Here is an 11,091-nt window from a genome sequence, read left to right as displayed (position 1 = left end):
ATCGCCATACACTTTGTATTTTGTATTTCGAATAATGGAGTTGGCTAGAAGCTAGTTGGCTAAAGGCTGTTGATGTTGCACAAGTTTATAGTCTGAATCCCAAGGTCGCATTCTTTTTTGTTACATTAACAAAAAAAAATTGTGGAGGTTGATGTTGAGGGTGAGGTTGTATAAGGCGTAAAAGCAATGCACACTTCTAAATTAACAAATTTTTTTTTTTTGGAGGTTGATCTTAAGGGTGAGGTTGTATGAGGCGTAGAAGTAATGCACACTTCTAAGTTCTGTTTGCAGAAATAGTTTCAGTGTCAAACTTTATGACAGATTGGAAATCTACTTTTATTCCTAGTTATAGAATTTTAAATTTTAAAACTGGTACAGAGTAGTCTATTTGAGGATTTAATAATAATAATAATAATAATAATAATAATAATAATAATAATAATAATAATAGTAGTAATAATAATAATAATAATAATAATAATAATAATAATAATAATAATAATAATAGTAATAATAATAATAATAATAATTATTATTATTATAATAGTAATAATAATAATAATAGTAATAATAATAATAATACTAATAATAATAATAATAATAATAATAATAATAATAATAATAATAGTAGTAATAATAATAATAATAATAATAATAATAATAATAATAATAATAATAATAGTAATAATAATAATAATAATAATTATTATTATTATAATAGTAATAATAATAATAGTAATAATAATAATAATACTAATAATAATAATAATAATAATAATAATAATAATACTATTATTATTATTATTATTATTATTATTGTTATTATTATTATTATTATTATTATTACTATTATTATTACTATTATTATTACTATTACTATTACTATTACTATACTATTGCTATTACTATTGCTATTACTATTACTATTATTATTACTATTATTATTACTATTATTATGATTATTATTATTATTATTATTATTATTATTATTATTATTATTATTATTATTATTATTATTATTATTATTATTATTATTATTATTATTATTATTATTATTATTACTATTATTATTATTACTATTATTATTATCATTATTATTATTATTCTTATTATTATTAATATTAATAATATTATTATTGTTGTTATTGTTGTTACTACGTCTACGTTATGGCAGTAGTATATATTTTATTTTCATATTTCATTATATTTTTTTATTTTCTAACGCAGTTTCATTATATTTTTCATTATTTTTTTATTTTCTCACGCAGTTCTCATAGTTTTTTATTTTCTACTGCGTTATTAGATGATTTTGAGGTACATCTTATGGCAGTAGTATAAGATAAGGTTGAGACCTTATATAAACAATTTCAAGGGGTGAAAAAATGAAATTCCAGGGGATAATATTAAACGGATGAAAAAAAGAAATTTAAGTCATACGTTAAGGAAATGAAGGAGCGTTCTGAAAGTTCAATCCAAAAAAAGTTTCAATGCCTGCCAACTTCAATATCAGTTTAACAAGGTGCTTTTTTTTTTTGTAAAAAATGTTTGTTAAGTAAGGTTTTTTCCAAGTGTATTATTTTTCAATCCATTTGTTCCCCTCGTCTACTGCTCAGCATACTCGTTTGCTTAGTTTCTCTCTCTTTCCCTCCCTCCCTCCCTCCCTCCCTCCGCGCGTCTGTTTTAGAAGAGTCTGGATGAATTTGCAACTTGCATATAAACATAAAAACATATACACAATGCAGTTCAGCCAAATGGTATTAAACTGCTTTCTCATGAATCACAATATGATTGGACATTATACACATTGTAGATCCATATAAAACAACACTCGTTGTTCTCAGATATCATGTTTCTTTAAGGAAGCCTTTGAACCATTCCACTGAAGCCTTTGGGATTCTTGTAAGATTATTGTTGTAGTCTATAAAATAGAGGCCAAATCTTACGGTGTATCCCATGTTCCATTCCCAGTTATCCAATAAAGACCATACGAAGTAGCCTTGCACATCACATCCATCTTCTCTGCACTCATTCATTTAGCAGTAAATGATATTCATGCGAATAAACTTCCACATACAAGATTATATATAATGAAACTATTTATCTTTTGTACAAGGTGGTCACAAGTATTTGCAACCATCCAATATGAAATTTAATAACTTGGGTGTCACAAAGTTTAAGAAAATCTCTTTTGAACTTTGAGCTTGGTCATTAGAATAAATGGAGCGCTCGATTTCATATTTAATAATCAAAATTAATTGTGATCACTTTGTACCAAAGGTAAATGGTCTCGTTGTATATTTTTTCATTGTATTATGAATCGGAAAACTTTTATTTTGAAGTACCTTATAGCAACTGATAGATTTGAGAGATACTCATTGTGGTACTTTATCCTCTTATGGTCTTGCAGTGCTTCGTTTAAGACCAAGTGATGAGTGTTTGGATCATCCATACCTGCTCATGAAGGAATGTGAGTTATGAAGGAATGTAAGGAATTATTAGAAGATGTACAGTGCATGGAGTTGCAACAACTTGCATCACCATTTTCTGTAATGATAACTGGTGGGTTCCCATAAGTGTCCTTAATATATGTAGTTAACTTGCGGATACCCCAAGGCACAATGTGTAACCATCTTGATGCAGCCTGTAGGAAACCCATGAGATTTGTTAACTTCATTGTAATTATTGTTTTAAGCCTAAGAAGCTACATGAACTTAATGTTAGTGGGAGGATAAAAGAAGTGATGTTACAATGAAAAATAAGAAATTTATGGGCATGAGTGAACACAACTTCAACTAAAAAAACAAAGAAATGAGTTGTATTGATAAATTTCATAATAAAGCATAGCGTTCAAAAACTCAGCCAAGTCGCCCTGATTTCCTCTCTCTCAAAAGGGAGGCAGAGATCTTCACTCCTTTTTTCATCTCTCTCTCTAAAGGGTTATGAACTCTGCCATTCTGTTTCATCTCTCCATCTCTCTGGGGGCAGAACCATCCTCTCCCTTTTCTTCTTCCTTCATTTCATTTCTCTCTCTAAAAGGGGATCCACCTTTTCTTCCTCTCTCTCATACACTTTCTTTAAGAGGCGGAAGATCCACCCTGCATTTTTCATCTCTCGTGTCTTTAATAATTTTTAGTTTTAATAAAATTTTCCATTTTTTTCATCTTTTAGCCCTTTTGGGTTCTATACTAGGTCGAGAGTCCCACTCAGACTCGCTTTGAGTTACTCAAACTTTTGTAGGGGCTAGGTGCAGAGCTTGTGCCGAGTATTAAACCCTTGATTGCAACAGTGTAGGAAAAATTGAATCGGAATGATTAACCGGACATGAGGCCGGAAGCGGATACTCGATACTAACTAGTAAACCGGTCGGTTCAACCAATCCAACCGAGTGACTTCTTGGTGGTAAATACTGCGTTAGAAAATAAAAAAAATATAATGAAATATGAAAATTATATTTAAAATAATGATTAAACCAAGCACATCCAAATGAAGTTGAAAATTAATAAAAAAAATAGATTTAAGGGTATTTTTTATTTTTTTTTAAAAAAGATGGGAAATGTAAAAATAAGTATTAATGGCTAAAATTTTTTCAATCTTTACCAAAATGATAAAAAACATTAATAAAATAAAGATTTCTTACTTTTTGGGATTTTGTATAATTTTTTTGATTTTTTTTTAAACTACCCGGCCAGTTCACCAATGTGATTGGTAAGCAATAGTCAGCAGTGTACAGGAAGGTGGTAGTAAAGATGTATCTTTACTAAAAATGCATATAAATACAAGAACTTCAACTCAAAACTACATACTATGGCGCAAGTTGATAATCAATGGTTACTGTATCCCACATACTGAAGAGATATCCCCGCATGTTGGCAATATGGCCTATCATGCCCTTTCTTTCTAAAAAATTGTTTTTCAATAATCGTACAAAAGCCATATGAAATTCTATGTGGTGAACATAGGCAATGCTATATAAACAAAAGTTGTAATGATGTCATAATGTGGTCGTCATGTTCATTGAAATTAATATAAATTTTTTTCTAAACCTAATTGGAGATATTTGAAGGGCGGCCTCCTTTTGCTTGAGTTAATTTTCAGTTTTGTTTGTTCATGGTATCTTTAACTGAACCCTACCTCCTCGCAAGAAAAATATTTCCTATACATTTTCTAGAATTTCAACTTTTTCTAAAGAAACATACCCTCTCTCCTATTTGTCTTCCTCTCCGAAAGGCTGCAGGGGAAGAGCATCAAGATGAGTAATGGAATCAAAGTTTATAGTTCAAATGAAAGCTACTTCAAAAGAAGTAAAAAACAGAAAGAAAAAACGTTTGTAGTTACAAATGAAAGCTACTTCAAAAGAAATAACAAAACAGAAAATGAAAATTATGGCTTCCTATGAACATAATTGATCTTACGTGTCGCTATGACCGCCACATCAGAAGATGCATCGCGTAAAATTAGCTTGCGGATCCTATTTTTGTCATTCTTGGCATATAATGTCGTGTAATGGTTGACACCCACAAAGTCCAATGATCCAATTAATGATCCAGACATCTCGGGAGTAAGCTTTGGTAATCTATTACCAACCAAGTTCTGCATAGAAACAGGGTATTTGCCGAAGAACAGGGGATTTAAGAACCTGCTTTGGCAAAGTTCTATTACCACAGGATAATGAGAATTGATTTTTTAGAGATCAATGTGATTAGAATAATTATGTTTCTTACCATCCGAGCTCAAAATCCATAGCTCTTTGTGCGGCTTCCATATCCTCATCATTATCAGATATTGGTTCATACCATTTGGAATCCAGTGCAATCCCAATTAGACCTCCTTGTTCTTCCTGCAAAATAAATCAGAAACTTCGCCATTTCTCTTAATACAAATTCTTAAATTCGAAAGATTCCTGAAATTTGACCATTGTACCAGTTAGGTTAAGAACATTACACAGGAGAAATCTCATATACTTAATTTTAGGACAAAAAACATGAAGGGAACCTTGAAGTGGTGTTGATAAATACGAAATGTGGTAGCATGGGCTAAGAGTATATTGTGAGCGACTATGTAAGGCTCGGTCGCTGAACTCCCACTCTTACAGAATAAGTGAGCAAAAATTGAGCACCTTCCTGGAGCTTGCACACCAAGGTCATAGCCCTGTAATGCGAAGCCATGAGGTTCATTGAAGGTAATCCAATGTTTCACTCTGCCTCCAAATGCTTGAAAACACGTATGTGCATAATGTGCAAAGTCTTTTCTGCAATATCATGTGGAAGAATGTTCAAAAAGCTTGATTCGAATTCGAACAAGAATACCAAAACTTTTGGGCAATTTGACTCACACTATCAGTGGGCTCAACCAACCACTGTACTGGTCTTCAAGGGCTTGGGGGAGATCCCAGTGATAGAGAGTAACATATGGTTGGATTCCTGTGGTCGAAACTCATGAGTTCGTCGTAATATTGAAGAAATCGGTGAGAATGATATGTGCAGCTATGTGTAAAAAAAAAAAAAAACAGACAAAAAAAGAAAACAACATTGAAGAGGAGAGTTAAAGTAAGACCCTTTTCTAGGAGAGCATTTATGAGACTGTTGTAGTAGTTGATTCCTTCGGGATTGACTTGTCCTGTACCATCTATTGAGTCACAGTAAGCTTATAAGTTAGGGATAGGGCATGACATAAGAGTAAAAAATATATTTTATTTTAAGAAAAATATCTTTTTATCCATTATTTTTAATTTCCATATCTCATGAGACTTAAAAATTGAAAATATTACTTGTAAGCAAAATATCTTCATCTTTTCTATCTTACAACCCCTGGACCTCTTTGATCATAAATTTTTGACTCAAACAAATACTAAAATGACATTCTATTCAAACTCCATGTCTCTCTCTAAAACTCTATCTCTCTCTTCGCTTCTCGATGGGTTTACCAGCAAAAGGTTTAGGTTTTAGAGAGAGATGGAGTTTTAGAGAGAGAGATAGAATTTGAGTTTTAGGGAGAGAGATAGAGTTTTGAGAGACAGAGACGATGATGTGTGTGAGAGAGAGATGGAGTTTGGATTTTAGAGAGATGGAATTTTTAGAGAGAGATGATGATGTGAGAGAGAGTTTCAGAGAGAGAGAGATAGAGTTATTTCATAAGTTGTTGAGATCAATAATAAATGGTCAAAAAGGTTTAGGGGGTTGGAAGATAGAAAAAATAGATTCTTTTTGCTTATAAATAATATTTTCAAATTTTAGATCTGATGAGATATATAAGTTAAAAATAGAAGATAATAAGATATTTTCCCTTTATTTTAAGAGTTATTAAAGTTTTAATTTGCAAAGAGTTTTGGCACTTACTAGGAAGGATTCGTGACCAGGAGATGGAAAATCTATAGGCATGCATTCCCAAGTTCCTCATCAAGTCTATGTCGGCCTGCCAATAGCAATTATTATGGTGGTTTTTTTTTATTGGATTTGGATTTCACTCAAGAAATATGTTCATATAAGGTTGCAAGCACATGTAGAAGTAAGGTCGCAATAATCTAAGATATCTATTTTATTTGAGTGATGTAGATTTGATACTATCTTAAAAGACATGCCATTTTTTATTAATGTCTTAAAAGATGGATCAATTCTATACTAGTTAACTAAAATGAACGGCATACAATATCACAACCTTACTTCTAAAAGTACTGCACTCTTCAATTAAAAGTCTCTCTCTCCCGCAGATCTGATGCATGTATATATGTTCTTATTTTTCAAGTAACACAACTAAATATTAAAAAAATATTTACAAGTTAAATTCCCTCAATGCGAGATTCAATTTTGTATATAATGCGTGTTGTGCTAGTTATAGGTACATTTCTGAGATAGAATATCCATATGAAAGAGGATCAATTCCAGTATTTGGTTAAATGCTTCATGAATGAAAATCTTCGAAACAAATAATATTTAAGCACACAATAATTTAGTTCCAATGTAACGATGATGGCTTTTATGGTTATCAGTATGATTGCTTCTATGTTTTATACTGAGAGATCTGTTGGTATGCTTTAGGGAGCTTTTCTGCATTTTTCTGTTGCAATAACTAGAAAAAGATGTACTTTGCATATGTATTTGTTAAATGGAAATTTACTGATAAATCCTACTTTATTTTTAATATTACTTTATTTTTAATATTTATAAGTAGTTCTATATTTCATATTTTATAATCAAGTTCATTTTTGAGAATATAAATTATATTTTAATTTTATCTCTTTTTATATACATTTGATTACGCTCAAATTTGACATGCCCTTACTTTTCAACATCATACACAAAAAATATTAAAAAAATCATTTAAAATAAATAAAATTAAGACAATCGATAGGTTTTTAGGTTGGGCCCGGTCAACCCAAGACAGCTCATAAGTGTCTGTCATGGGTCTTTTAATTGAAAATAGGGACTTGCAAAGCTATTGCATCTTTCTGCATGCTTTTGTAGAAAGATGTAATAGCAAAACTATGCACAAATGACCACCTCTATGGCACCTTCAATTTCGAAGAGTGCGGGTTATTTTATTTTCAACCTTTCCTTATCTCCATGGCCAAAACCAAATCAATAAATCAATGTATAGTAAAGGTGCGAAAGGACGAAAGGGGGGTGGTCCCGGTGGACCAAAAGTATTCCCTCGTGTCATATTATCCAGTGAAGAGATTTACATGTCTGCGCGGCATCATGCCTTGCTTATTCTTATCTGCATGGCCGCCGCCCCTTTTCTTTATCTAGCATTTTACAAGGGTGTAGTTTGCCTAAGGTTGCAACCTTAAACAATCTAATTAATGTGTATTTTTAAATATATATAAAAAAGGTAGTGATCTAATTCAACGGGTGCATCATAGTATAATATAACAGTCTTCAAAAATTATGTTAAGATCATTTGTTTGATCTAAATTTTTAAATATACACTCTTTTTATTCTAATAAATAATCACAAAAAAGAATATTTTGAAAACACAACCTAAAATATGTTTTTTTAGCCCAATTAACATAGGCCGTCCATTTTGATAAGATGCTTAGATCTAAGCCTTAGAAGGATATTTTCTTTTTCAATTTTTTTATATGGCTTTACTAACATTAGATGAACAACGTTAAAGAAGAAAAAAATGATTTTGAGTATGTAAAAGCTAAGATTTTGAAATTGACCAAATAAATATTCTAGATTCGTTGTTGGAGGGGGACTCATTTTGACCATATATAGGGTTCAAATCAAACTTTTTTTTTTTTTTTGGTATTCATTATTGAGATGAAGAGTGTGTGCAAAATTTCGGGTCTTGCAAATACTACAAACATGGTTTTTAAGAAGTGTGATTGCATTATACTATGATACAACTGTTGTATGAAATCATTACCCTATAAAATATTTTAGGATGGCTTGAGAATCTACTTTTATCTCTAAGTATAAAATTTTAAACTTTAAAAAGGATTCAAATTAAGTAGATCTATAAACGCATGAAAATCTTGAAAATAGTTGATACAGACAATGTGCTATAATGTGTTGCAAAATATACCATTTCACAAACCCGAAATATTTTTTTTCTTTTCATATTCATATGTCTCGAATATTTTTTTCTTTTCATAATCATATATCTCGATGTCGAGATGATCAATTAGAGGTTTTCCAACATCCACACAACCTTTTATGATGCTTTTGTGAGGTGCATCTTTAAATTTAAATTTTAAAGTTGTAACTTTATATACAATGCTAAAAAAAATAAAAAAATAAAAAAATAAAAAAATAAAAATGCGAACGTTATGTATAGTTTTTCCTTTTTACAAAGGCAAGTTCTGGTTGTCTACGCTACCATTAGTTAACATCTAATGGGCCTTACGAGAGAAGCATCCAAAATTTTTGTATATGCCAGGGTACCCATAGGCAATAAAAAAAAAGTCAACGGGACATTTCTCCCAACTTAGATTCATATATTCAATAGCCATTAGACGTGAAACTATTGAACCCTTCAAAAATAATTTTTTGGAACACCCTGAATTTCATATCTGATTGCTAGGATTGCTTGTGGCTTTTTTTATTTGGTTCAGTAACCCCTAAGTTCAGATGTTCCCTCCATAATACCTGTCACCCCAAAATACTTTTCCCTAGGATTATTTTCTGGCTTTATTTGTAATAAGAATTCCCTTATTAGTAGCTCTAACAAAAATCAAAATATTCTCTCACCTTTTCCCTTTTTTTTTATTTTTGTCTCGAAGCCTATCTCCCCATTGATATTCATCTCTCTAAAACTGTAAATGAGTTTGTTAGTTTCTCTATCTAAACTTATCTCTCTCTAAAATATGAATAGGTTTGTTGGTTTTTCTCTCTAAAACTCTCCCTCTCTCTAATCATAAAATAGATTTGTTGGTTTCTTTCTCTAAACATGTAATTAGGTTATTTTGGGTTTGCTCCCCCTTATCCAACTATCTATTCTAAATGGAGAGCTAAGATTGCCCCAATCACAATATCATGTCTCTACACTATTTTAATTTTAATTGTTTTAATATAAACTATTTTGACACCAATTTTTGGACATCTATTCCTCTATTAAACTCGTACTAGTGAAAAATATAATTTTTTTTTTTATAAAATAAAATGACCAAAATACCCTTGAAAGATTTAAGGGGTATTTGGTCATTTTATTTTTATCAAAAAATTATTTTTAATATTTTTTTATAGGTGGGCCTCAACGAGAAGATGGTACGTACTAAATTTTATATTCATATAATTTATATAAAAAAAAAAACTTGAAGATGTCGAGATCTAAGATCAAACGGTGAATGACTCCCTTCATCAAAATTGAACGCCTGAATGGTAAAGGATAGAACTTTTATTAAGTAAGGAAAGCATATAAACCTTTCCCTATTTACATATATATACTACATTCAACAAAATCCGTGAGCAGTTGATAAGTATTAAAATACATGAAATTTAAAGGCTACATGTGTCAACGCATTATTATTGTTTTTTTGATAGAACATGTGCCAACGTATTATTATACACCTTTTAAAATATTTTCATTGATCTTCGTATACAAATTTTCTCTCCTCTACGCTCGCTGCACTTTACGTGTCTGAATCTGATACGCACATTGCCCTCCCCCGTTTCCGTTTCCGTTTCCGTTTCCGTTTCCGTTTCTTTTTTTTGCAATTGTGGAATTAGGAATGTAAGCGCGTGTACCTTGAATCGATGGTATTGATCCACTGCAACATCCGCGTTGCTAAAATCCAAGATACGTCCTGCCCATTGTCATTCCCCAATTCAGTTCCCACTAATCCCTACTTTACCTCCCTTCTTTCCTTGTATTCTCTCATTCAGTTTTGGAATTTAAAATTGCGAACCTGGTTTCCTTGAAAACGTATCCCATATGCTCTGCCCCCTCTTTCCTTCACTCGAAGCTCCTTCAAACTGGAACCACATATGAGAACAAGTCTGAGTTTATTCTTTTCATGATAGATAGAGAGAGAGAGGGAGACCGACCTGGTAAGCTGAAGAAGCGGTTCCGAAAACGAAATCATGTGGGAAATGAGCTCTACTGAGTGCATTTGATTTCTGAACCAGCCCAATTATACAGAGGTAAAATAGCGTGGTCGCCATCGAGAACGCTTCAAATTGGAAGTCTAAGAATATGCATTTCAGAGGGAAGACATCTAGAAGGAGAGAGACCTCTCTCTTTCCTTAAAAGAGAGAGAAACGCTTCTTCCTGTTAGAGAGGGAGATATAGGATTCTTTCCTTACAAACATGGGAAAGAGAGAGAGATGGGGAAGTGTTTTCTAGATACAGAAAGAGGTATTTCTTTGTAGAGAGAGAAAGCGGTAGTGTCTTTTCTCTCACCAGGATGCGTGAGAATGCGTTCGTGCGTGGTGTATAAGTTTAAATAACAACAAAACACTCCACCTATCAACGTTCTACGCGACACTTGTCTCTCTCAAGGTAAGGAACTAAAGATTGCCATTTCTAAATGAACGGCCCAGATTCCAGTTGGCTTCATCGAGTGGGCACCAATTATGGATGCACATCCGCGATCTGCAAATCATAGCCGTCCGTCCAGAGCGGCCAATGAGACTCGTCTTTAAACCATGT

At 31.7% G+C, this 11,091-nt stretch overlaps 1 protein-coding gene across 2 annotated transcripts; it reads right to left on the bottom strand.

Annotated features, from left to right (window-relative positions):
• Positions 1-1,691: 1,691 nt before the first annotated feature.
• BGLU41 (beta glucosidase 41) lies at positions 1,692-10,753 on the bottom strand. 2 transcript variants are annotated; one of them, XM_020671514.2, is made up of 13 exons: positions 10,488-10,753; positions 10,349-10,415; positions 10,188-10,246; positions 6,336-6,411; positions 5,554-5,625; positions 5,333-5,420; positions 4,993-5,248; positions 4,722-4,837; positions 4,413-4,636; positions 4,197-4,228; positions 2,539-2,641; positions 2,343-2,451; positions 1,692-2,019 (listed from the first exon to the last, which is right to left on the bottom strand). In XM_020671514.2, exons 1-13 carry the CDS (start codon positions 10,602-10,604, stop codon positions 1,845-1,847), a joined length of 1,494 nt encoding a protein of 497 aa, XP_020527173.1. In that variant the 5' UTR covers positions 10,605-10,753; the 3' UTR covers positions 1,692-1,844. The 2 variants fall into 2 exon arrangements, 1 of the variants encoding a protein (XP_020527173.1); XR_016050623.1 differs by lacking the exon at positions 4,197-4,228.
• Between the last annotated feature and the right edge of the window lie 338 nt (positions 10,754-11,091).

The sequence above is a fragment of the Amborella trichopoda genome, chromosome 2, assembly GCF_054954075.1.
Source record: "Amborella trichopoda isolate Santa Cruz 75 chromosome 2, AtrichopodaSantaCruz75HAP2 v2.0, whole genome shotgun sequence".
Classification (NCBI taxonomy): Eukaryota; Viridiplantae; Streptophyta; class Magnoliopsida; order Amborellales; family Amborellaceae; genus Amborella; species Amborella trichopoda.
This window is presented reverse-complemented; position numbering and strand designations above follow the sequence as displayed.

Excerpts from the sequence above, each read along its gene's own strand:
- BGLU41 (XM_020671514.2), bottom strand. The coding sequence starts at position 10,604 with ATGGCGACCACGCTATTTTACCTCTGTATAATTGGGCTGGTTCAGAAA. Across the intron at positions 10,247-10,348 it reads TACGTTTTCAAGGAAACCAG|GACGTATCTTGGATTTTAGC; the intron begins GTTCGCAATTTT and ends GACAATGGGCAG. Across the intron at positions 2,020-2,342 it reads AATCTATCAGTTGCTATAAG|AGAAGATGGATGTGATGTGC; the intron begins GTACTTCAAAAT and ends GAATGAGTGCAG.